This window comes from Mastigoproctus giganteus, chromosome 3 (assembly GCF_048544385.1).
Source record: "Mastigoproctus giganteus isolate SK-2022 chromosome 3, ASM4854438v1, whole genome shotgun sequence".
In the NCBI taxonomy this organism is placed as follows: domain Eukaryota; kingdom Metazoa; phylum Arthropoda; class Arachnida; order Uropygi; family Thelyphonidae; genus Mastigoproctus; species Mastigoproctus giganteus.
In genome coordinates, this window is record NC_143577.1 from 104,607,192 (window position 1) to 104,635,120 (window position 27,929).

Genomic DNA, 27,929 nt, shown 5'->3' on the forward strand with positions numbered 1-27,929 from the left:
ATAACTACTATTAAGGGAAAGGATTTTGATTTTGCAAAGGCAATTATAATGGAATTAGACATTTATGATTATAACTGGTCAGAAGGACCAAAATTCTACAGTAACGTAAAAATTAATCTATAATTAGGTGAATGCTCAGAGAGGTAGTATACCAAGGTAGATGAGAAGTCTTTGGCTAAGGGTGTAGAGAAAAAGACTGTCATATCTTTTTCTTTGCTTCACTTTTATCACAGATATTAAGAGAATAACAATGATTGTGCACACATTACTAACAAATTATTCCTTGTGCAGGCAAAGTTTTTACTGCTCCTGGAAATAGAAGATTTTTCTGTTTTATTAGCTTAAATTAGCATATTAACTTATTTTCTAGAGTAGCTTTATATTCCTAGTTACAACACTTAGTTTAAAGTTAAACTTAGATAGAGATTTTGTAGATTATTACTTAGTATCGGTAAGTGTATCCAATCCATGTGTTACAAGTTTTGCAGCTCAGCTGAACGAGAAGTTTTTTAACCATATTTAGCCGCTTTATTGCCAATTGTTATATTAAATTATTTTCTATAAGTAGCTTATAGACCTAGTCAAGATCCTTGGTTTATTCTGAATTGAGACAGCGAGATTTTGGAAGTTAATTAATATTTAAGTGCCCGTAGATTTACCATTTGTAACTTGCCGCCATTGTTATACGATACGTTATATCACGAAATAGATAGCATTAGCTTAGTATAGTACAGTATGTTATATAATATTGTCAATTAATCAGTAAAATCTATTAATCTTGTTAAACTTCATTGTCAATTAAATTGTACTTTTTAACTAAATACATATAATGACTTAGATTTTACAAACGTAACATAATTAATTACATAACTTGATACGGAAGTTATATAAACGGAACTTGTAGATAATACTCAATACTGAAAAATATATATAGATATATATAGTGTTATAACTGTGTTGGAATACAAGTTTAGGGTTATAATTTTGTACTGAAATTGAGATTATATTGAAATTAAATTGAAATAACTCAGACTAGAGCAGCAAAACAAAAGACTCGAGCTAATGGGAGTGCTTTGGCTCAGGGGAGAACTGAGGGGAGCAGTTGCCCTCTGAATCACAGCCTTATAAAATGCACTGTTTGCTTGATGTTTGTGGAGCAATCGGGTACGAGACATAATATTGCCATGGGGGATGTTTTTGTGTGTGCGCGATGTAAGGAAATCATGTGACAACTCAGCGTTGTTATGGTCCTACATGAGAGCTTGAAGGACAGGGTGGATGCCCTCGAAGGATCTAAACTGAGGGGCCCATCAAGCTCTCAGCTGCCCACATCAATGCCAGAGCGTGCACTTGGTAATCACACAACACAGCGGCAACCCCCAAGGAACTAGTAGTTGTTGGTGACTCTATTGGCAGGGAAATGGGGAACATTCTTTGTAAAAAGGATAGGTGGAACAGGACCAGGGTATGTCTGCAAGGGGCAAAGGTTGATGACATTGTAGAGCGGATTTCATCTTTTAAGGGCACAAAAGGTGATATAGTTGTACACGTTGGCACTAATGATATTAAGAGTAGGAGACCGGCAGTTATTTAACAAGTACGGGTCACTGTTGAAAAAAAAGCCATGAATTAGGGTTGAAATTGAGAGTGTCTGCAATTCTGCCCAGCCATGATAGGAGGGAGCATATGATGAGAGCCTTGCCGATCAATTCGGCCCTGGAAAGATTGTGCAAGGCTCAAGGGGTGGAATTTTTTTTCAGCCTGGTCTGCACTTATTAATAGGAGAGACTGCTTCTACAGGGATGGGATACTCTTAAATAGAAAGGGTGCAAGAATGTTAGCTGATGCTATCGAGGCAGTGTTAGGTGGGTCGGAAAAGTGCTAGCTTGGGGGGGATACAAGGACTAATACCACTGGCAGAGGTGAAAGTGATTCTTGCACTGTTTCTCTATTGGAATGAGCAGCAGCCTGGAAAACAAGATGCAGGGTATTTCAGAGACTGCAGGAAGTCATTGCGGTACAAGTAAACATATGGGTTGTGTTAGGGTAGCTAAAAATAGGAACAGGTGCATGTATACTTGAATGTACACCAATGCTAGGAGTTTGGTAAATAAATTTGATGAATTTGAGGTATTGCTCAAAACATCAAAGGCAGATATTGTGGGATATCAGAGACGCGGTGTCACACAGATATAAGGAATGCAGAACTGGAATTTGGGGAGTACAATGTGTACAGAAAGGATAGACAGAATAGAAAGGGAGGAGAGGGATTATGCTATTAGTTAAGTAACATATAAAATCCAAGGAAGTGAAGCCAGTCGACATCACTGGACAGTGCAGTGTCGAGTCAGTTTGGTGTGACATAAGCATTGGGAGATCAAAATTGAAAGTAGGAGTGTGCTATAGGCCTAATGACTCTGATGAGTATAATAAGAAACTGTACAGGGAAATAGAGTGGGCCAGTAAATCAGAGCATCTTATAATGGAAGATTTTAATTTCCCAGATATTGATTGGAATTTGTGGGTCACACTAGGAAGGCTTTTGTGGATTTATTGGATGATTGTTTTCTACATCCGCATGTTCGGGAGGCAACTAGAGGGAGTAATACTCTTGATCTGATTATCAGTAGTGATTATTCATGCATTAAAAATCTGCAGATAAAGGAACCACTAGGTGGCAATGATCACAGTGTGCTCAAGTGGGATTTACTCAAAGAGGTAACTGCCATCAGGGGTAAAGGGAAGGGTTTTTGCTTTCGTAAAGGCGACTATGATGGTCTGAAACGGTATTTAAATTCTATACAGTGGGACCAACTGATGATGTTATTCAGCAACAGCAAATTCCAAATGGGAAGCATTCAAAGAATTTATCTTGGAAGCTACTAGACTTAACATACCAACTAAGAAATATTGTTCAAGGTTTAGGCCTAAATGGATGTGAGATGAACTAATGAGACATATGGCAGAGAAGAAAAATGCATGGAATACATATAAACTAATGGGTGGCATCGTAGCCTATGATAGATATAAGCTGGTCTGTAACCAAGTCATAAAGGAGATTAGGTTGGCAAAGGCAGATTATGAGAAATCTTTGGCAATGGATGCAAAGAAAAACAACAAAAAGAGTTCTTTACCTATGTAAACTCTAGAACGAAAGAGATGAATCAGATTTGTCCACTAGATATTGATGGTTCAACTGTTGATGATCCTGCACAGGTGGCTAAAAAACTAAATGAGTATTTTGCATCTACATTCACACATGAGGAGATATTCAGGGAGGGGGAATGCCAGAGGTGAATTAAACTCTGGCATTTTGTAATAACTGAGAAGAAAGTGGAGAAGAAATTGTTGAAGATAAACATAAAAAATGCATCCGGGGTGGATGGGATCTATCCAGTTATATTAAAGGAGGCAGCAAAGGAAGTAAGCAAATCTTTAGCCATAATTATGAGAGCTTCTTTGGACTCAGGGGAGGTACCCATAGACTGGAGATGTGCAAATGTGATCCCAATTCACAGAGGAGGATCAAAGGCTGACACAAGTAATTATAGACCTGTTCCAGGAAAATTAATGAAGGCACTGGTTAAAGAAGCACTGCAGGATCATCTAGACAAGACTTCAGTTATAGCTCGGACACAGCATGGTTTTGTTAAGGGAAAGTCTTGCCTGACCAATTTAATTGGATACTATGATGCAGTCATAAAAGAATTGGATGCAGGGAATAACTTTGATATTATATATTTGGATCTTAGAAAGGCTTTTGATACTATTGCATATGGAAGACTGCTGCACAAATTGAAGGCAAATTGCTGCTATGAATAAAGGGATGGTTGATGGGGAGAAGACAGAGAGTGATAATCAATGGACACTGCTCATCGTGGACTAATGTTACTAGTGGAGTCCCTCGGGGTTCAGTGTTGGGTCCATTGTTGTTTTCTGTATTTATAAATTATACTGATGATGGAATATCAGGTTTAATGTCGAAGTTTGAAGACGATACAAATGTTGGCAGGGTTGTTAAGGACACTACTGACAGTATGCTGCTGCAACAGGATCTGGAAAGGTTGAGCAGATGGGCTGAGAGGTGGTAAATGAGGTTTAACATTGACAAATGTAAAGTACTACATATGGGAAACAGTAACTTCAGAGTAAAGTATCAACTCTCTGGTACTACACTGACAGTGGCAGAGAATGAAAAGGACCTGGGGTAATTGTGCAGGCAGATATGAAGTCTTCTGAGCAGTGAAGATGGGCTGCAAGAGTAGCTCATGGTGTCTTGTCAATGATATACAGGAATTTTTCTAGCAGGGATAAGGAGGTGATTATTCCCTTGTATAAGGCAATGGTCTGGCCACACCTTGAGTACTGTATACAGGTCTGGAGGCCTCATTTCAAGAAAGGATGTAGAGCTGCTGGAACGAGTACAGAGAAGGGCAACAAGATTAGTGACTGGATCAAAGGGTTGCTCTTACGACGAAAGGCTTAAGTTTTGCAAATTACAGTGTCTGGAGACTAGGCATCGGCGAGGTGATCTGATAGAGGTGTATAAAGCCTTGAATGGTTTGAGCTTCCTCTTGTCGAATTGAATTTATGCCCTGAGAGCGCATAAATTCAATTCGAGGAAAGACAGATGTAAGATAGATGTGTATTTGGAATGGTATTTCCAGGTATTTGGAACGAACGGAGGGTTCACCTGGGAGTTTTTTTTTTTTTTTGGCTGATGCTGCATAAGCTTGCTTTCTTGCATCATATGCTAATGCTAAATTAAATAAATATTTTTCATTGACATCAAACATTCATTCAAAACTGAGAGCTTAATACTGAGAGCATCTGTAGATTCAGGAAAAATCTCTACAGATCAGAACCTCAAGTGACCCTCCTAATTTCAAGAGTGGATCAAAGGGCCAAGTGCATAATTACATACTTTCTTTGTGGAATATGTCAGTAGAATAACACAATGTGAAACAGTAAAGGCCCCAATATAATTAGATGTATGTTTTTGGATTTGATAAGGCAATCACAGCATTGCTTTGTTAAAGGGAAGTCATTCCTGATCATTTTAATTACCTTCTGTGAAGTAGTTACAAAGAATATTGACATCATGTATTTAGATTTTAGTAAAGCCTTTGATACTATTACAAGAGTAATAGTATCAAATGAATGATCATTTTATAAATTGAAACAATATGGCATTAGAGGCGATGCCACACTTAGAGTAGCGGGATGGTGATAGAGACAAGGAGTAACTACAAACAGCCACTGTTATTCACGGACTATTGTAAGTTGAATATCACAAGGTGAAAACAGCAAAGGCCCCAATATAAAAATCTTTTTTGCCCCCTTACTGTTTGTACTATTTATTAACGATATTGTTATAGGTATTTCAAGTTTGAAGCCTAAATCTTCTAATGATACAAAGCTAGTCAGAGTGATTAGTGACATCAATCAAGGTATTCCACAAGAAGAAATACAAAAAGTAGGCAGCTGGTCTGAAAAATGGCAACTGATGATTAACAGAGAAGGTAGCAATAACTGCAGATGAACATATCATTTGGGTATTATCACACTCATGGTAGTTGATAAATAAAAGACAAAAAGATAATTATACAGTCTGACATGAAGTTCTCTGAGCAGTGCAGCCAGGCTGCCAGAAGAACTCATATACTCATGTAGTTCTATCTGTGGTATAAAGGAACTTTTCCAGCAGGGACAGAGAGGTGATTATCCAATTATGTACGGTGGCACGTGGAATACAACACATAAGTTTAAAACTTCATTATAAGAATGATACAGATCTGTTTGCAGGAAAGATGAACACGATAAACTGGAGACAAAAGGAAATTTATACCTCAAAAGATTGGGGTCCTTAAATTTGCTCCTTCTGGAAACTAGAAGTATCATGACCTAACTGAATTCTTTAAGCAAACTAAATGTGTTGATAGCAACCTTACTCTTTCTCAGATGATAGAGAGAAGGACAGAAATTTAAACTGAAAATGGACAGATGCATGGGTAGCACATTTTCTCACTGTCAGCCTTGCAGAACTCTCCCAAGTACACACTGCTGGAACTCACTCAGTCAAATGCCAAACCAGAGGAAGTAAGGTAATTCACAAGGGGGATCTGGATGCCTTATAAAACATTACCAACAGGTCCATCAAACAATCTGGTATCCAGCTTGCAGAAATCATTTTAAGCTGTTTTCTCAAAATGTAAAGAAGGTTGGCTGTTTCTGCTTACACTGGTTCACCCTTGGATGGCTACCTTCAGTATATTAGGAATTAATGATATTTGGATTTTTCAGATAGAGGATATACACCCAGAGCTACAAAGTCATATCAATGTAAAAGTGCAAGCAGAGGATGTACCAAAACCTGCCACACCTGACTCACATATGAGACCTGAGTATCAGTACCATCAGCATTTCAAACTTCCAAGTGGTGTTCTTAGCTATAGTTACTTAAAGAATGTCTACAACTGGTCTAAGAAAAGTTATTATTTATATAAATTTTGTTTAACAAAGTAAGAGTTCAAGCAACTTCTACATACCACATCATCTAATTAAACTTGTTAACTATACAAACAAATAACCAGTATTAGAATAACAATTTCTTTTATTTATTCTGTAGTGTTATTTAGATATAAATTCTCCTTGGAAGAAAGGGAAAAATTATTTTTTTTAAAATGAAATACTTAAACATCAAACTCATTCTAAATTTATTAATATTAATTTCCTCACCATTCCCTCCATACCATGAGGCAAGAGAAGAACAATCCCACTTTGCCGTACCCATTTTGCTTGACCACAGCTTATGAATTGATCTATTATGCATTGGGCAGAATTCATGAAGTCTCCAAACTGGGCTTCCCACATTACAAGTGCATTTGGATTTGTCAGAGAAAATCCCAATTCAAATCCTAGGAAAAGGAAGAATGTATGCAGACACTGCAAGTAAATTAACTACTTTAAAGATAAATGCTCAATAATATTAGCCATTATGATTAACCAAAGCACTGGCTTTAAGTTTAACAGAAACTTTTATATTTTATACAAAGTAATTTAAAAATGATGGCAAAAACATTTAGGACGTTCCCTATGAAATGCAAACAAAAGTCTTGACTTGTAATGTGATCAGCAAAAAATATAATGGTCTTCCTGTATAATCCGCGTTAAAATATAACTTCCCACAAGATAAGTATATGTTACATATACTTATCTTGGGGGAAGCCTTTAACAGCATGGAGAAATTAGATGTATGTCTTTTTGATTCAATTACATTTTTAGTAAGGTGTATTTTTAAGTTTAGGCTATTTGTGATACAGAACTTTTTACATAATATTTAGTGAAATTTAAATTTACCTAATTAATTGCATTTTTAGGCAGGTTAGAATTAGCATTAGTAGAGGCATATGATGCAAGAAAGTAAGCTTATACACCAACAACAACAACAAAAAAATATAAATATTTCCCATTTCATCCATCCATTCATTCCAAAAGTTTGCCCAGTTCTCCCTTGAATTTACTGAAGCTATCAACTTCCACAATGACAGATGGAATTTTCTTCCAGCAATCAACCTGCTGGCTAAAGCCAAAATTTCACACATCTATCCTACAACTGTCTTCAAACTGAAATTATGCCCTCTCAGGTTTGTAATGTGGGCAAGAGAAAGAATCCCATCAGCACACAGCCCACTGAAACCATTCAAGGCCTTATACACCTCAATCAGATTACCTCGCAGATTCCTAGTCTTTAGACACTGGAATTTGCTGAACATAAGCCTTTGTTGATAAGAACGGGCACACCTTTGTTCCCCTCACCAATCTTGTTGATCTTCTCTGTACTTGTTCTAGTAACTCTACAACCTTCCTAAAATGAGGCCTACAGACCTGTATGCAGTACTCAAGATATGGCCTGACTACTGCCTTATACAAAGGGATAATCACTTCCTTATCCCTGCTAGCAAAATTCCTATATATCATTGATAAGGCTCCATGAACTGCTCTGGCAGCCTGTTCAGAAAACTTCATATCTGACTGTGCAGGTTTTTTTCTTTCTCTGCTATCCTGAGTTACTCTGCTACTCTGGGTTACAGCTATCCATATATAGTACTTTGGATTTGTCATTCTTAAAACTTCGGTTGCCAATTCTCAGCCCATCCACTCAACTTTTATATATCCTGTTGCAGTAGTGTAGTGTCATTACTGTCATTAACAACCCTGCCAAACTTTGTATCATCTGCAAACTTGGACATTAAGTCTGATATATAAGGGGATATCAAAATGTTTGTTATCCTTAAACAGAAATAATAGCCCTAGAAAGGTTAAACTTCACAGGAATTTTAATCCATCTATGTACTCTCCATATATAGTAACACATTTCTCCTATCTATGGATCAGTTGTTTAATGCCTTGATCATAGAAGTCTGCACTTTTTGTCTGAAACCACGATTCTACTTCATTGATGACTTCCTGAATCAAATCAAAGCAGAGCAGAGCAGCATCCAAGCAATGGTTTCTTAGCATTAGCATTAGTAGAGGCATTTGATGCAAGAAAGCAAGCTTATGCAGCATCAGCCAAAAAAAAAAAAAAAAAAAAAAAAAAAAGTAACATAAATAAATAAAAATAACCACTTCCACTTCACCCCTCTGTTCGTTCGAAATACCTGTCCAGCTGAGCCTTAAACTTATTTAGGCTATCAACTTCCACGACAAGGGATGGAAGTCTGTTCCACCCACCAACCACCCGCTGGCTAAAGGCAAATTTCCGCACATCTATCCTACATCTGTCTTTCCTCAATTTGAATTTATGCCCTCTCAGGTGATTTTTCTGAGCTAGAGGAAGAATCCCATCAGCATTGAGCATGCTCAAACCATTCAAGGCTTTGTACACCTCTATCAGATCACCCCGCTGGTGCCTAGTTTCCAGACACTGTAATTTGCAAAACTTAAGCCTTTCTTCGTAAGAGAACCCCTTTGTCCCATTCACCAATCTAGTTGCCCTTCTCTGTACTCGTTCCAGCAGCTCTACATCCTTCCTGAAATGAGGCCTCCAGGCCTGTATACAGTACTCTAGGTGTGGCCTGACCATTGCCTTATACAAGGGAATAATCACCTCCTTATCCCTGCTAGAAAAATTCCTATATATCATTGACAATACACCATGAGCTACCCTTGCAGCTCGTCTGCACTGCTCAGAGAACTTCATATCTGCCTGCACCACCACCCCCAGGTCCCTTTCATTCTCTACCACTGTCAGTGTAGTACCACAGAGTTGATACGTTGCTCTGGGGTTGCTGTTTCCCATATGTAGTACTTTACATTTGTCAATGTTAAACTTCATTTGCCACCTCGAAGCCCATCTGCTCAACCTTTCCAAATCCTGTTGCAGCAGCATAGTGTCAGTAGTGTCCTTGACAACCCTGCCAACCTTCGTATCGTCTGCAAACTTGGACATTAAGCCTGATATACCATCATCAATATCATTTATAAATACAGAAAACAATAAAGGCCCCAATACTGAACCCTGAGGGACTCCACTAATAACATTAGTCCACGATGAGCAGTGTCCATTGATTACCACTCTCTGTCTTCTCCCCCTCAACCACCCCTTTATCCATAGCAGCAACTTGCCTCCAATGCCACACTGCTCCAATTTGTGCAGCAGTCTTCCATGTGCAACAGTATCAAAAGCCTTTCTAAGATCCAAGTATATAATATCAAAGTTATTCCCTGCATCCAGTTCTTTTGTGACTGCATCATAGTATCCAATCAAATTGGTCAGGCAAGACTTCCCCTTAACAAAACCATGCTGTGTCCTAGCTATAACTGAAGTCTTGTCTAGATGATCCTGCAGTGCTTCTTTCACCAGTGCCTCCATTAATTTTCCGGGAACAGAAGTTAAACTCACAGGTCTATAATTACTTGTGTCAGCCTTTGATCCCCCTTTGTGAATTGGGGTCACATTTGCACATCTCCAGTCAATGGGTACCTCCCCTGAGTCCAAGGAAGCTCTCATAATTATGGCTAAGGGTTTGCTTACCTCCTTTGCTGCCTCCTTTAATATAACTGGATAGATCCCATCCACCCCAGGTGCCTTTCTTGTGTTTATCTTCAACAATTTCTCCTCCACTTTGCTCTCAGTTATTACAAGATTCTCTAGCTTACTGCTAGAGTTGAATACACCTCTGGCATTCCCCTCGCTGAATAACTCCTCATGTGTGAATGTCGATGCAAAATATTCATTTAGTTTGTTAGCTACCCGAGCAGGGTCATCAACAGTTGACCCATCGATCTCAAGTGGACCAATCTGATTCATCCCCTTCCTTCTAGAGTTTACATAAGTAAAGAACTTTTTGCTGTTTTTCTTCGCATCCCTTGCCAAGGATCTCTCGTAATCTGCCTTCGCCTGCCTAACCTCCTTTGTAACTTGGTTACAGATCAACTTGTATCTATCATAGGCGTCCGTGTCACGTGTTAATTTGTATGTATCCCATGCATTTTTCTTCTCTGCCATATGCCTCATTAGTTCATCTGACAACCATTTAGGCCTAAACCTTGAACAATATTTCTTAGTTGGTATGTAAAGCCTAGTAGCTTCCACGATAAGTTCTTTGAATGCTTCCCATTTTGAATTTGCTGTTGGCAATATCATCAGTTGATCCCACTGTATAGAATTTAAATACTGTCTCAGTCCATTGTAGTCGCCTTTACGAAAGCAATACCCCTTCCCTTTACCCCTAATGGTAGTTACCTCTTTGAGTAACTCCCACTTCAGCACACTGTGATCACTGCCACCAAGTGGTTCATTTATCTGCAGATTCTTAATGCATGAAGAATCACTACTGATAATCAAATCAAGAGTATTACTCCCTCTAGTTGCCTCCCGAACATGCTGATGTAGAAAACAATCATCCAATAAATCCACAAAAGCCTTGCTACTGTGTGAGTGACCAGCCCCCAAATTCCAGTCAATATCTGGGAAATTAAAATCCCCCATTATAAGACTCTCTGATTTACTGGCCCACTCTATTTCTCCGAACAGTTTCTTATTATACTCATCAGAGTCATTAGGCCTATAGCACTCTCCTACTCTCAATTTTGATCTCCCAATGCTTATGTCACACCAAACTGACTCGACACTGCACTGTCCAGCGATGTCGACTGGCTTCACTTCCTTGGATTTTATGTGTTTTTTAACTAATAGCATAACCCCTCCTCCCTTCCTATCCTGTCTATCCTTTCTGTAGACATTGTACTCCCCAAATTCCAGTTCTGCATTTCTTATATCTGTGTGACACCACGTCTCTGAAATCCCCACAATATCTGCCTTTGATGTTTTGAGCAATACCTCAAATTCATCAAATTTATTTACTAAACTCCTAGCATTGGTGTACACACAAGTATACATGCACCTGTTCTTTTTCTTAGCTACCCTAACACAACCCATGTGTTTACTTGTACCCCAATGATTTCCAGCAGTCTCTGAAATATCCTGCATCTTATTTTCCAGGCTGCGGCTCATTCCAATAGAAGCAGTGCAAGAATCACTTTCACCTCTGCCAGTGGCTACTGTTAATCTATTAGTCCTTGTATCCCCCCAATCTAGCAGTTTTCCGACCCACCTAACATTGCCTCGATAGCATCAGCAAACATTCTTGCACCCTTTCTATTTAAGTGTATCCCATCCCTGTAGAAGCAGTCTCTCCTGTTAACAAGTACAGACCAGGCTGAAAAAAATTCTACCCCTTGAGCCCTGCACAATCTTTCCAGGGCCGAATTGATTGACAGGGTTCTCATCATATACTCCCTCCTATCGTGTCTGGGCAGAATTGCAGACACTTTCAATTTCAACCCTAATTCACGGCTTTTTTTCATCAGTGACCTGTACTTGTCAAGTAATTCCGCCGGTCTCCTACTCTTAATGTCATTAGTGCCAACGTGTACAACTATATCACCTTTTGTGCCCTTAAAAGATGATATCCGCTCTACAACGTCATCAACTTTTGCCCCTGGCAGACATACCCTGGTCCTATTCCACCTATCCTTTTTACAAAGCATGTTTCCCGTTTCCCTGACAATAGAGTCACCAACAACTACTAGTTCCTTTGGGACCAGCGCATTCTGCCTTGGGGGTTGCCGCTGTGTTCCGCGATGACCAAGTGCAAGCTCTGGCATTGGTGTGGGCAGCTGAGAGCTTGATGGGCCCCTCACTTGTAATCCTTCGAGGGCATCCACCCTATCCTTCAAGCTCTCATATAGGCCCATAACAACGCTGAGTTGTCGCCTTATCTCCTTACACTCCTTGCATCGCACACACACAAAGACATCCCCCATGGCAGTATCATGTCCCATACTTGACTGCTCCGCAAACATCAAGCAAATAGTGCATCTTACAAGGCTGTGATTCAGAGGACAACTGCCCCCCCTCAGTTCTCCCCTGGGCCACAGCATTCCCATTAGCTTGAGCCCTTTGCTTTGCTGCTCTGGTTTGAGTCATGATTTAGATTTACTTTCAATAAAATTTCAATTTCTGTACAAAATTAAATCCTAAACTTGTATCCAAACACAGTTATAACGCTATATTTATGTTTCAGTAACGAGTGTTATCTACGGAATATTTACGTTTCAGTAACGTGTGTTATCTACGAAATATTTACGTTTCAGTAACGAGTGTTATCTGCGAAATCCCTTTATATAACTTTCGTATCAAGTTATGTATTAATTATTTGTTTTTACTAATTATTTATGTTACGTAACCTAAGTGGTTATATGTATAATTAATTATGTTAAATAAAATTAATTATATTACGTTTGTAATCTAAGTCGTTGTATTTATTTAAACGTACAATTTAACTGCTAACGAAGTTCAACTAACGCTATCTAGTACGGTATATCGTATCACAAAGGCGGGAAAATTACGAACGGTTAGCGGAGTTGAAACACGTGGAAACCTTTACCGATACTTTTATGCAATTACAAGGCCGAGTAAAGAATAAATACACCAAATTAATCAGAAAATCACAAAATAATGTTATACTACTAAATTTAAATCAAAAGTTTTAGAAAAACAATAATTTCAAATCAATAAATAAGAAAAATCCACTTAGCGGCTTTGAAAACGACCGTCTCTAGTAGCCTCTAATCATTAAGAAATTCTTCATTTCTTAAAACAAGAAGTGTGACTGTGCAATGTCAGGAGAATAGGGCAGATGCTATAGTAGTTTGAAGCCACACTGGCAACAAAGTTGGTGGTGGTGGTGGCAACGGCTGTGTGAGCCAGTGTGTTGTCTGACAGAAGACTGACACCTCTGGTTAACATTCCTTTTCACCATCAAAGCATCGCATAACCTTTTCAAGATTTCATTAGTATTCTGTGGTTAGCATGGAACCACGAGGTAGGTAATCTATCAGGATAACCCTCTTTCTGTCCCAAAACATGGACAACATCACCTTCTTTGTAGATGGAGTGGTCTTTGCCTTTTTGGGAGGTGGGGAGGATGTGTGCTCCCACTGCTCTGACATGTCTTTAGTCTACGGATCATACTGGTACACCCAGCATTCATCACCAACCGATCAAAAAAGTTCTCAACATCTGCATTACACAAATCGAACAGCTGGCGAAAACACTGCATTCGACATAGCTTCTGAAAAGGCGTCAGCAATTTTGGAACCCATTGTGCGGAGACATTAGAAGTGCAAATGGTCATGTAAAATACTGTGGGCAGAGCCATAGCTATTCCCACTGAGTTTGCAATGAAATGAATTGTCACATGTCTGTCACTCAGCACCAGCTGCTCAACCTTTGCAACCCTCTCACTGTCTGTGGACGTTGATGGCCTTCCTTCTCTTGGCTCGTCAAAGACACCTGTACGACTGTGCTGGAAGTACTGTTGCCACTTTTTTACAGTATCATAGGATGGACAATTCTGCCTATACACATCTTTCATTTCTTCGTCAACTTCCTGAGCATTCTTGCACTGCAAATGCAGGAACTTGATCACTGCTCGATACTCCAATTTGTCAACCATAGCATCCTTCCTCATTTTCCGGGCTCCACCTCTGGTGTATGATCACCTACAGCAGGGGTCAGCAACCTGTGGCTCTAACTTTTAGCCCACATGAAGAAAAGTTTGAAATGGAGTTAGAGGACTTAAAAATCAAGAACATGTAGAGTGCAAGACTAAAATGCCTTAAAAATGAAATTGAGGATTTGGAGAGGTAAAAGGCTGCCCTTGCAATTTTACAAAAATGGACGGCAATAGATGAGTTGAAAAAGCAAGACCAAATTGTGCTCGATGCATGGAGTAGCTTACCAGACAAGTATAAAAATTGGAAAATATCTGCATTTGGACTTCTCTCAGTTTTTGGTTCGACGAATTTCTGCGGGCAAATATTTTCAGACATAAACTATATTAAAAATATAGTCAAGAAACCGTCTGAACAATGCAAGTCTCTCAGTGTGTTTAAAGATGAAAATTACAGCATACTTCCTTGACATTGAGAAACTTGCTCAAGAAGTTCAGCAGCAAAAGTCACATTAATTAGAAATATTATTAATAAATAATATTTCAAAATACGTATTTTTTTTTAATAAAACAACTTCACACTATTCCAATTCTTAAAAATCCCCCCCCCCCCCCAAGCTTGAGCTGAAGTACAGCTCTTCGGATTCTCTCTTTTTTAATTAGATCAAAAATGGCTCTTCATTCAAAAAGGTTGCCGACCCCTGACCTACAGAAATTAAATTTCACATGTTAGTTATTGAATATGTAGACAACTTACATGAAATATGGCATCTTCCTACTGATGTTTTATTTAGGTCAGGGTATGAATTTTCTGATACCCCCTCATACCTTAACAATCAATACAGAATTAACATTGATACAAAAAACAACATTATCATTGTTGTTTTGTATCAGTGACACAAAACAACAATTTGCCCAACACAGAATCCTGGGGGACTCTACTAATAACATTAGTCCACAAAGAACTGTGTCCACTGATTACCACTCTCTGTCTTCTCCCACTCGGACCATCCCTTTATCCATAGCAGCAACTTGCCGTACAGCAGTCTTTCATGTGCAACAGCCTCAAAAGCTTTCCTGAAATCCAAGTATATGATATCAAAATTATTTTTTGCATCCAGTTCCTTTGTGATCACATCATAATATCCAATCAAAGAGGTCAGACAACACTTACCCTTAACAAACCCATGCTGTGTCTGAATTATTACTGCAGTCTTGCCTAGATGATCCTGCAATGCATTGTCCACCAACATCAATTGGATGCATTTCCTTAGATTTTGTGTTTCTTAACTAGCAGCATAACCCCTCCTCCCTTCCTGTACACATTACACATTTTACTCCCCAAATTCCAATTCTGAACTGCTTATGTCTGTGTGACAACAAGTCTCTGATATCCCAACTTTTATTGATTATTCTATATGTCTCATATAGAATAATCAATAAAATTGGACCAATACTAATTTCACAATTATTATCTACATGTAATAACTCAACTCTCAGTGGATGGATTCCACTGAAATTTTATATTTGGCTCATTTGGAATGATTTAAAGAGTCCTCTCAAATTTCACTAAACTTGGATCAATAGAAATCCAGCAATTATTTCTTTTTTTTTTTTATATATATACATATCACACAGGCTATCCATATACTGTATATTGCAGCTGAAGCACTGAAATTATATTTTTTTGTTATGTGCTGATTGGAAAATTCAACGGGAATACAGCAGATGCTCAAAACCAAAAAATGTTTTTGGATTGTATAATAAAAGTTGTTGCTTTTTATATTCCTATTACATTTTTTTTTTTTTTTTTTAATAAATCATGAATTATTCTACTTGCTAATGCACCTAAAATAAAACACACTGTGTACATTAACTAGCTTCTATTTTCAATGGGAAAGAAGTAGCCCATCCTCAGTTTAGTCTAAATCATCTTTGGTGTACTTCTAAGCAAACTTAAACCTAATATAATTTGGAAATGACATTATATTGTGATTATCCATGGATTAATTTTCAAATTAACCACTCTTTTATCATGAGGATAATAAGAAGTTTGTTTAGTAGGTGTTCCTGACCTAATTCCTAAACTTATTACAAAATTATTACACATTTCAGGATCACATTAAATAAATAAATAAATAAATTCTTTATTGCTAATAAGTACAGGACATGTACTAGAGACAATAATACTCAACACGGCGACATGGCCAGGAGTTTTACATTATAAATGAAATTATAAATGAAATTAATTGGCAAAAAGGAAAAAATTACCGTTACATGGAAATTAAGAGTTACAAACATGTAAATTATGAGTTACAAACATGTAAATTATAATAATGAAAAAACTAAACATCATATGGAGGAAATTATCCCAGTTCCACAGATGGAATCCACTCGAGGAGCATGTGACGGTATTTGTAGTCGGTAGCTAATTTCTGAAGGTCGACTCCAAGATGGAGCAGTGCCTGAATTTTGGGGAGTGCCTGGGCAGGTAGGAACCGACTACACAGTTTCAACCGGTTGTATTTGAGGATTAGTGTGGGCTCTGACCTCAAGGATGGCGTAGGATTGTGCCACTGACAGAAATCCCAGATGTTTGGGGCGTTTATTACTCCTGTGTACATTTTTACTGAAGTCATTAAACGCCTGCTGTCAATTAACCTCGGGATCCTGGGTACATTTAGCTGCTCAGCAATGTCAGTTGTTCTCAATTGAGGGGGTCGGCGATGCTTATTTGTGGCCCATTTCAGGGTCCAGTATTCACACGAGAACACCAGTTTTTGAAGTGAAGGCGACGCAGATGCCCAAATTTCAGCAGCATATAAAATAGCCGGATAAACAGTGGCTTGAAGATATCTGGTAGTGGTTGCGGCATCGTTGGAATGAAGTAAGTGTTGTTTCGCTTTCCAGCGTAGGGTGTTAAAACGCTTCCGGAGGTATTCTGTGTGATCATTAAATTTCAGCTTCGGATCAAAATATACCCCGAGATCTTTATGGCAGGTAACCACTGGAATTAGAGTACCTAAAACTGAAGGTTGAATTATTGTTGGTTGCTGTTTCAATGAGTAAGTCATTATTGCAGATTTTGACGGGTTAAGGTTTAATCCAAACATCTTCAAGTAAGTTGAAAGAGTGGTTAAGTTCTCTGTGATGGAAGACGTAATTTCCATTGGGTTTGCAGATGGTGGGATTAAGGTAAGAAACTTTATATCGTCGGCATATATTAGAGCATCATCACGATGACTCATGAAAGGAATCAGAATCGCTGAGAAGAGAAGGCCAGACAGGACACCACCTTGAGGGACTCCTGCATTAATTTTTCTTGTAAAGTGGGTTTTCTTCAAAGTGAGGTGGACACTTCTATTCTTCAATAAGGCGGTGAGGAAAGCTAGTAGGTCTCCATTAATCCTGAAGAAGAATTGCAGGAGTCTGAGAAGGGCTGTGACGTCTAGGCTGTCAAAAGCAGCTTCAATGTCAGCGTATACTATAGCTAATTCAGATTTAGTTTCGAAGGCTTGAAGAATTGATGTCTGTGCGGCCATGAGGTTTGTTATGGTGGATCTATTTTCAACTGCGAAATGGAACTGTTTCGGCTTCTGTGGCATCAACTGTTTGTTTAATGCCGGAAGGAGTGCCTTTTCTAGAAGTTTGAGGAGGGTGGAAGAAGTTGAGATTGGTCTGAAATCTTTTAGGCTTGTTGGTGCTTTGACCTTAGGCAGTGGCCTCACAGAGTATTCATTCCACTGAGCAGGGAAAACTCGTGTGGAAAGAATAGAGTTGTAGATTGAGAGTAATGCATCTAGAATATAGGGGCTAAGGCATTTAATTATGAAATGAGGTATCTTATCACGGCCTGCGGTACTAGATGGTCGCAGGGAGTTAATAGCATATATCAGTTGCTGTCTTGTGATGGAAATTATGGAAAGGTCATCAGTAGGAGCAAATTGGGAGTTTTGGAGAGGAATTTCAGCAGAGGCGGAATTGGTATTGAATCTTGAAATGTAGTCCATCCAGTTATCTAGATCAAGATTTGAATTAATGCGACTGTGTCTTGATGAGTATGGCACTTTTCCTTTAGACAAGGTAGCATCAGTGTATCTCTTTAATGCTGATGCCTTGAGTCTGTTGAATATAGCTCTTGCTCTGGAGTATAGGATTCGATCTTGGGTCAGACCATACAGGGCTAAAATAATGGGAACACAAGACAAATTGATATTTACCCTTAAAAATTTTACATTCGGAAAATAAGAATCTAAATATTGAGTGTTTGGAGACTAGGCACCTGTGAGGTGATCTGACTGAGGTGTATAAAGCCTTGAATGGTTTGAGCATGCTCAATGCTGATGGGATTCTTCCTCTTGCTCAGAATAATCACCTGAAAGGGCATAAATTCAAATTGAAAAAAGACAGTTGCAGGATGTGCAAAAGTTTGCCTTTAGCCAGCGGGTAATTGATTGGTGGAACAGACTTCCATCTTTTGTTGTGGAAGTTGATAGCCTAAATAAATTTAAGGCTGAGCTGGACAGGTATTTGGAACGAATGAAGGGGCGAAATCGGAGCTTTTTTTTTTGGCTGATGCTGCATAAGCTTGCTTTCTTACATCGTGTGTGCCTCTACTAATGCTAATGTAATTTGGGTTTAAGTTACTTAAAATTATTTTTTTAAAATAACTATGTTTATTTCATTATAAAAAGGTGTACAGTATCTTTTTAATTCTGTGGTGATCTATAATTGATGTTTACTGGGTACCTCTATATAAAGAATAAAATTATATACTGTATATATATAATTTGTATTATGAAAAATGTAATTTTTATAATTATATTATTGTAATAACTATCATATAACATATATATTTTTTATCACATGCACAGAGAGAGAGAGAGAGAGAGAGAGAGAAAAAAAAAAAATCAGATCTAACAGGCAGAAGGGGTGCCGCAAAACAAAATAAATTACTTAGGGGTGCCGTTATTAAAAAAAGGTTGAAAATCACTGAGATAAACAGTATGATGTTTTCGGGAATGAATATCCTTGAAATATATATATATATATATATATATATATATACAGTCAATTCCGGTTAATTGGGACATATCGGGACAGATCACTTTGGCCCAATTAACACGTTTGCTGCCGGTCATGAGTCAGCATGCAATCGTCAATAGCGCGGCACAGAAGGAGGAGACTGTTGCCAGCCAGAAGCCGACTGTGTTTCCATAACGAAAAAGCTTGAAAATTGGTAATAAGGGATTGTTAGGTATACCATATCAATATTCAAGTGTCGTATAAGCAGTTTCCAAAAGATTTTGAGATTCACGCACCAGCGCTTGATAGGCACTGGAGGTCAAATTTGGCTTTAAATGCCGCATCACGCGCTGGCACGTGGCACAAAAACATAATAATATAGTATGTAAATAATAAAACAAAAAACATGGTAACATTAAGAAATACGTTTTATTTCATTCCGAACCAATACAGATTACAAATACTATGTGTAAGAATGTTACTTATGTATAATGTTCGCACAATCTAAGCAATAGCCGGGTGATCCTTCACAACCACTGCAGATATAGATTGTATCCTTACGTTTCCCTTCGGAATAGCAATGTTTGCATTGCTTCCTCAATGTCTTTCCACCTTTTCTTTCTTCCCGTGGTTTGAGCACATGTTCCAGTTCAGGTACATCATGCACAGTATGAGGGAGATCAGATGGCTGTTTCAATAAAGATCTGATCACTGATAAATGGAAGTCATAAAGTTGCACCTTGTTATGTGCATATTTATTATAGATATGGTGTGCATTGATCATTATTAGTTGCAAAATATGCATAAATATTTTTGTAGGCCACCTAATGGTTTTCCTTTCGCAAGGATAATAGGCAAGCATTTGATCTTGCTTGTCAATGCCTGACATAAACCTATTATACTCAATTATAGGCAATGGTTTTGATTTCAGTTTGCCTCGTTTGTTCTGCTTTTCCACCATATCATTTTGGTATTCTGTAGATATGTAACTGACATCTCTTCTGTCCTTCCACTTAGCAATCATTAAACCGCAGGCACACCTTGATAAAGTTTCCCCTTTCTTCAGCTTTTTTTCTTGAACCTCTTTCGGAAATGTTTTCCTATTACTTCTGATTGTCCCAGTACAATGGGTTTGTCTGTCAGCGAGACACTTAGCGAGTTCATAGCTATTGTAATAATTGTCCATAAATATGCTATGCCCAACATCTAACATCCGGTCAAGTAAGTTCATGACAACTTTTTGTGCATGTCCTTTTCCACCAGAATCATCCAACATACCGGTATATACTTGAAATTTGATAACCATGCCAGTAGGCATTGTGATCATATATAACTTGATGCCGTACTTATGGAGTTTGTTTTGAATGTACTGTTGAAAAACAAGCCTTCCATGCCACAATATCATAGACTCATCTAAGCTAATCTCACGTCCTGGATAATATATTTCCGATATTTGTGCATTGAACAGATTCACCATTTTTTGAATTTTATATAGATCCCATGGACATACCTCTTTCTTTTCTGGATTTTTTGCAAAATGCAAGGCCGGCAGTAATAATAAGAAACGATTCCTGCTCATGTTATCTGCGAACCCATGTAATCCGAACAGCTTATCTGTTTTCCAATAATCTTGTATGAGGTTCAGGCGAATGGTTCCCATATGTAAAATTAATCCTAAAAATACCAGCATTTCAACTCTAGTGGTGTCCTTCCATGCATTTATTCGAGAATGTTCTTTATTTTCTCGGGGAAGAAGTATTTCACGAGCATAAACATTTGTTTGTGTAATTATTTCATCCAAGATATTGTCGGTCAATAAATGATGAAAGTAATCTATAGGATTATCACCTGGCACAGGTTGCAGCAAAGACTTGGATTTTGTGAAACGAAACTGTTTCATCGATGTTATGTCATTTTCCCACATGATGTTTTCCAACTTACCGGAATCCTGCAGTGGAAGTGTAGCCTCTTCCACAATATCTTCTTCATCTACACTTTCCGAATCCGAAGCATTCTTTAGAGGGATAAAATCTTCGTCATCGTCGTAACTGATGTCACTGGGATATACATCAGATAAATCCTCCAACATTTTTGCAATTTCTTCATCTGTAAGGGATTTTTTATATTGCACTTTTCTTCTTTTTGGGCGTGACTGGCCTGCTAAACTGTCATCTGCACAACTCATATTACAAGGCTTTTCTGCACGTCACGTAACAAAATGTTCAACACCACATACAACTACATATAGTTTACACCCTTTACTTGACGCCGAAACAAATACAAAGTTGACAACTTTATACAAAAGTTGACAACTTTATACAAAGTTGACAACTGAAGTTGACAACTTTATACAAAAGTCTAATGAATCCCACGCTTGCACATGATTGGCTACTGGGTAATGATGCCACATCCCGCACCTGAGCGTGATCGGCTCTTCAATACTGCAGCGACATCATGCGCTGGTGCGTGATCAGCAGCGAATGTGTTAAGCGGCTGCCTCAATTAAGCGAAATTTTAATGAGCTGAAAAGCATATTCTAATGGAGGCAAAAAGGCATGAATAAAATAAAAGGAATGTGGTATTTAAAGAAAGCACACTGTATTTAAGTTATATTGGTACAAACATTTATTTAAAAATAACTAAAGCTAAAAGCAAACAAAATGTACGTATGTACATATAATGTACAGTCAGTCCTCATATAGCACGATAGTTGTGGTCCTAGAAACCCTCGTGCAATATAAACAACAGGCCCTATGAGAAAAATAGGGTTAGGTGCCGCCCACCCAAGATTGAACACACATTTGTAACCAAAACATTACCAAACACAATAAAATTATCGTAATAAAATACATAAGTATTTTATTATGACTATTACGTAATAAAATATTGCTAATGCTTTTGCTTCTATTGCAAGCAAACTTGTTTTTTTGTTTGATTTTCTATCCAAACAGATGACAGCCGTTCCATCTCTTCCAATTCTTTGTGTCTAATCTAATGGATTTTAATTATACTTTGAGTTGTTCCTGCTATGAAAGTTGTTTTTATTTTCTCTGCATTCTTTGTAATTCTCGGCGTTACCTCATAAAGTTGTTACCTCTGTAGTTCTGTAGTATGTGCAATATCACATGGTCTTTCATTTCGCTCAAAGCGCTTCACAATTTTATTTTTTCTCAATTGACAGAGGCAGAGTGCCCATAAGCCTTACCAGGGAAACCACGGTGGGTCGTAGGCCAGTGTGATTTTGGCCATAAACGCTAGTATGAGGCCGTTACAAATTTTCCCGGATAAGAATTTTTGACCCAGTCCGCCTCTGTTTATCAATATTGCTTTTCTTTTTCTCTCTGCATCTGTAGTGTCTTCACCAGGATGCTTCCTTTTCACACCTTTTAAGTATTTAACCTATTTTTAGGGAATATAGCACAATTACAAAATGAGGAGGCAAGCTTGATACACATAAACAAAGCTGTGCACGTCTAGCAACTGAATAAACAACACCGTAAAGGCAGAGACAACTCTATTAACACCTCACTAGCTCACATTCTGCTAAAGCACATTTCTGGGCGTTACTACCATAAAACAATAAAAACAATTTCCAGTTGTGTTCCTGCTAGTGGAATCTGTTATAAACTGGTAGTTAACTCGATCTAATTGCAATTGCGATAATACCAATAGCTGGAATCTTACATTATTATGGTGAAATGTGTTTCCCTTCACTGATATAAAAAACATATACATTCTCAGAATCTTCTCTTCATTCCTATCGTGTTGCATTCAGTTGGGGTGATTATGTGTCCGACTGCCATTTCCTGTAAACACAAAGGCGAATCGTGCGTGCATAAGCAAATTCGGTTCGTGTTATATACGATATCGTTCCCCTATTTATAAATCATGTATAATCGAATTCATGTAGTGTAACACGTGTTATACGAGGACTGACTGTACATATGTAAAATGAAGATACAGTACAGAATAATGTCCGTGTCAAACAAAGGTTACACATTACTTAAGGGTTCTTTCTTTGAAAAAAATTATGAAGTGTACCCTGACGTATTCTCATTATGGACTGCAATTGAACAAAGTCGGCGCAGGTATCTAATGCTGATAAAGGACTGCCTTCATTGGCTTCTTGCATGAAATAACATCTCAATTCAGTGATACATTTCCTGGCATCCTGGTTGGTCACTCGCTTAGGTATATCATCGTCATAATTTTCTTGGTCTTTTGTTGTCTCTGAGTGTTTTGCCGCAATTTGTTCAATAATCGTTTCCTCATAATCTTCATTTTCATCGTGGCATTGAAGGTTATCATCAATCGTTAAAAATTCTTCACAATTTTGGACCTGTTGCAGTTCCAAAGCCATTTCATTTTCTGTACAGCTTATTGCGTCTGAATCACAATTAGTCGTGAAACCACATTTAGCAAAACAATTCCGAATTGTTTTGCTGCTTATTCCTCGCCAGCTATCGCCGATAAATTGTACAGCTTTTAACATTGAAACTTGTGCACTAACCTCTATTGATTTCAAAGATGATGTCAGCAGATTTTCCTCAATTGCTTCAAGAATGTGATTAACCAGCTTTCCGAGATGATAGGTCTTCAAATTTTTTTATAATTCCCGCGTCCATAGGCTGTATCAGGGATGTGGTGTTAGGGGGTAAAAATTCCAGCTCAATATTTTTTAAACCAGCTACATTAGAGTGTGCGGTGCAGTTGTCCAATATCAACAGAATTTTTCTGGACTTCCATTGCAGTTCCGTGTCCCAGTTCATTAGCCGTTGCGTAAAAATATATGTGGTCATCCACGCCTTCTTATTGGCATAATACGAAACTGGCAAACTGCCTATTGTAAGCCCCTTGAAACAACGAGGTTTGGCACTTTTACCAATAACCAAAAGTTTGAGTATCATTTCCTAACATGTTTGAGCAGCACAACACTGTTACACGATCCATTGGTTTCTTTGAACCGGACAGTGTTGTGTTATGTGTTGATAGCTGAGGGAACCATCTGGCGTAGAACGATAATACAGACCTATTTCACAGCGTTGTAAATGTCATCCCCACTAAAAAATTTTAAGCAACTCTGGAAGTTTTTCAGATTTTCATTGCTCAGCACTCGTAGCATCATCACCGTCCTTCTCGCCATGTACTTTTTTGTAACTAATCTCATGTCTACACTTCCATCAAGACAACCAACCATCCATCGCTTTGAAATTTACGTGACCTAGCTTTTTGGCCAACTCTTCTGACTTGGTTTTTAGCATAGGGTCACTTACATGCACTCCTCATTTAGATATAGTGGAAAACCATTGATTCAAAGCATCATCAACGTCTGGATCTTTGCCTTCCCTCTTTCACTTACGGGATGTTTTCTTTAAATCCACGCGCAATGTCCACTCCTCTCTAAGTTTTTCTTGTTGCTGTAGCAGTCATGAAATTGTAGATTTTGGAACCTTTATTATCTCCGCTAGCTGACGACTGATGTTAGGAAGTTGACTTTTTATCTTGTCAAGAATAGCAATTTTTTCTGAAAGCGACAAAAATTTACGTGGCATCTTGACAGGAGTCTTAAATGTACTGAAAAAAAAAGGGGAGGGGGGAAACCAAAATCAGTGCACTGTTTGGTACAGTTTTTAATCTATTCTAACCCACAAGATGTATACATATGTACCTAGTATGATCGTAAACAACTGCAAGCAAAATTTCTTCAGAATCCGATTACCATGACACAGAACAAACGTAAAACAACCACTGTACAGCACGACTTCGCAATAACTGATTCGGCTTCTGCCCGCATGATCTCTTTGTTACGAACCATCTAAATTAGTTTATTGTTCAATAAACTATATTTAGATGTTTGTGTGCGCCATCTAAATATAGTTTATTGTTCAATCAAGACCTTCATTGCCCCAATTAAGCAGTGAGTTGGCCCAAATAAGCGGAACAAATTCAGGCTAAATATTTGTTTTGTTTCTGTTCTTCATAATTTGCCCCAAATAAGTGGCTGCACCGATTAACCGGAATTAAGGATAATAGAAAACAATAGAAAAAGTAAATCAATCAAATAATAATACTATCAGGGACTTAAGAAAACACAAAAAAATATATATATATATTGCTTTTTACCAACAATCTAGATGACTTCAACTGGGGCCAACCACCCAGACTGAAGACAAAAAACAAGAGGTTCTCTGTTTCTGTAATGATCAATATATGCTAAGTAATTTAAATCTAAACCAAATATAAACCAAATGTAAATAAAAAGTTAAGAAATTTTAGAAATATTAGAATCAAAAGTAAGAAATATAAGTAAAATATAAATGTAAGCATATATTAATCATCGTTGACCCAACAGAGAACGTAATTTAATGATTAAAATAAGATTAAATATATAATACACACTACATATTTACCGTATCTAGGACATAATGTAATAGTCATCAAAATAATATGTGGTGCCCCCTATGTGATGGATACAGTAAAAATAAATATAAATAAATAATTAAATACCGTATCCATCACATAGGGGGCACCACATTATTTTGATGACTATTACATTATGTCCTAGATACGGTAAATATGTAGTGTGTATTATATATTTAATCTTATTTTAATCATTAAATTATGTTCTCTGTCGGGTCAACAATGATTAATATATGCTTACATTTATATTTTACTTATATTTCTTACTTTTGATTCTAATATTTCTAAAATTTCTTAACTTTTTATTTACATTTGATTTATATTTGGCCTATATTGGTTTAGATTTAAATTACTTAGCATATATTGATCATTACAGAAACAGAGAACCTCTTGTCGTTTTTTGCCTTAAGTCTGGATGGTTGGCCCCAGTTGAAGTCATCTAGATTGTCGGTAAAAAGCGATAAATTTTTTTTTTTTTTTTTGCATTTTCTTAAGTCCCTGATAGTATTATTATTTAATTAATTTACTTTTTCTATTATTTTCTATTATCCTTAATATTTTATAGACATTATGGGTGTATTGCATGATTGCTTGCAACTGCATTGACCCAAAAATATTAGTTATAGTTACTGTCGTTTTAACTTTCTTTTTTATCACTAATATAAATATATAACTCATATATATATATATATATATATATATCCAATTTTTTAAAATTAAATAAAATAAAACATAAGCCAGTAGTATGGTAAAAACTGTAGAGCGAAAATTAACATAAAATAACCCAAATAAACAATCGAACGAAAAAAGGAATAGATATAATTAGTAGCCCAGAAGCCCTTATATAATTTCGATCTTTAAATCCAATTAACAAAAACTATACAAAATTTAGGATAATGCCAATTATTTATTAATTTAGCGGTACCCCCCTGAAAGGTACCAGTTCCAAAATGCGTGAAATATCACCAAAAGATATTTACCATACTACTGGCTTATGTTTTATTTTATTTAATTTTAAAAAATTGGATGTATTTCAGCTTCATATGGAGGAATTGCACGTCGCTGCCAATAATGAACACTTAAGGATTTATTTATTTATTTCATTATAATTTAACTTTATTTAATATAATTCAATGATAGTATATATATATATATATATATATATATATATATATATATATATATATATATATATATTTTCCTTATAATTTAGAAAAGGATAAAGTTTGCTGTGTTGCTTTCAATAAGAAATATAAACTACAGTGATTGTAAAACAAAGAGCTCCACCATACAGAACTATAGTAGCACAATTCTATATGCAACCGTAAAATACTTCACAGCACTATACAGAACAGTAAAATTCTGTTTGTTTTTGAGGTTTTTATGGTGCATTATCAGTGTTTATTAACCACCATAGTCCAAGCAAGATTTCTTGGTGACTATGGTGGTTTGTTCAACAAACCCTGCCAATACACACACACACGCGCACACACACACACACACACACACACACACACACACACACACACACACACACACACACACTGCTTTTTTTGTAAAAAAATAGGTGCCGGTATTCATTCTTTACTATCAGGAAAAATTGAAAATTAAAAGGATATGAAAAGAACTCGAAAAAATTTTTTTTCCTGATATTGGTACTTTAGTAGTAATGTTTTTAGAATGAGAACAACATATTAAGTATATTAACACAGTTTATTAAGCATAAATTTATTATTCAAGTCTATAAAAAAATAAGTAAAATGTGAGTAAAATAAGTAAAAAATAACATAATTAAAAATAATTTCATAATAAAGTTTTTATAGAATATTCCAAATTTTTATTATTAAGTTCTCATCCAACACCCTATGCCAGGGGTCGGCAACCTTTGAGTGAAGAGCCATTTTTGATCTAATTAAAAAGGGGGGGGGGGAGAGAATCAGAAGAGCCGCACCTCAGCTCAAGCTGGGAGGAGGGGGGAAGGCGAGAGTTTTTTGAGAATGGGTGTAGAGTGGGAAGGTGTTTATTAAAAAATATACATATTTTGAAATAATATTTATTAATACTGAAAAACATAACAAACATCCAATTAGGTACAAATTAATGTGACTTTTGTTGATGAACTTCTTGAGCGGGTCTCTCAACATCATGCAAGTATGTCGTAATTAAACATGCTCGCATTGTTCAAACGATGGTTTCTTGATTTAATTTTAATATAGTTCATGTTCAAAAATATTTGATCACAGAAATACGTCTAACCAAAAACTGAGAGAAGTCCAAACGCAAATATTTTCAAATTTACATATGGGTCCGGTAAGCTACTCCACACATCAAACACAATTTGGTCTGCATTTTAAACTCATCTATCGCCATCCATTTGTGTAGAATTGCAAGGGCAGCCTTTTGCCTCTCTAAATCCTCAATTTCAGTTTTAAGGCATTTTAGTCTTGCATCCTCTAACTC

At 37.1% G+C, this 27,929-nt stretch overlaps 1 protein-coding gene across 2 annotated transcripts in view; it reads right to left on the reverse strand.

Annotated features, from left to right (window-relative positions):
• The window catches only part of LOC150088199 (2-oxoglutarate dehydrogenase complex component E1-like), a 497,346-nt gene that overhangs the window by 134,641 nt on the left and 334,776 nt on the right, over positions 1-27,929 (reverse strand). For both annotated transcript variants that reach the window (XM_090370615.1, XM_090370616.1), the window contains exon 16: positions 6,739-6,917. In XM_090370615.1, the coding sequence (XP_090226741.1) occupies positions 6,739-6,917 (179 nt within the window). The remainder of the gene's footprint in view (positions 1-6,738; positions 6,918-27,929) is intronic.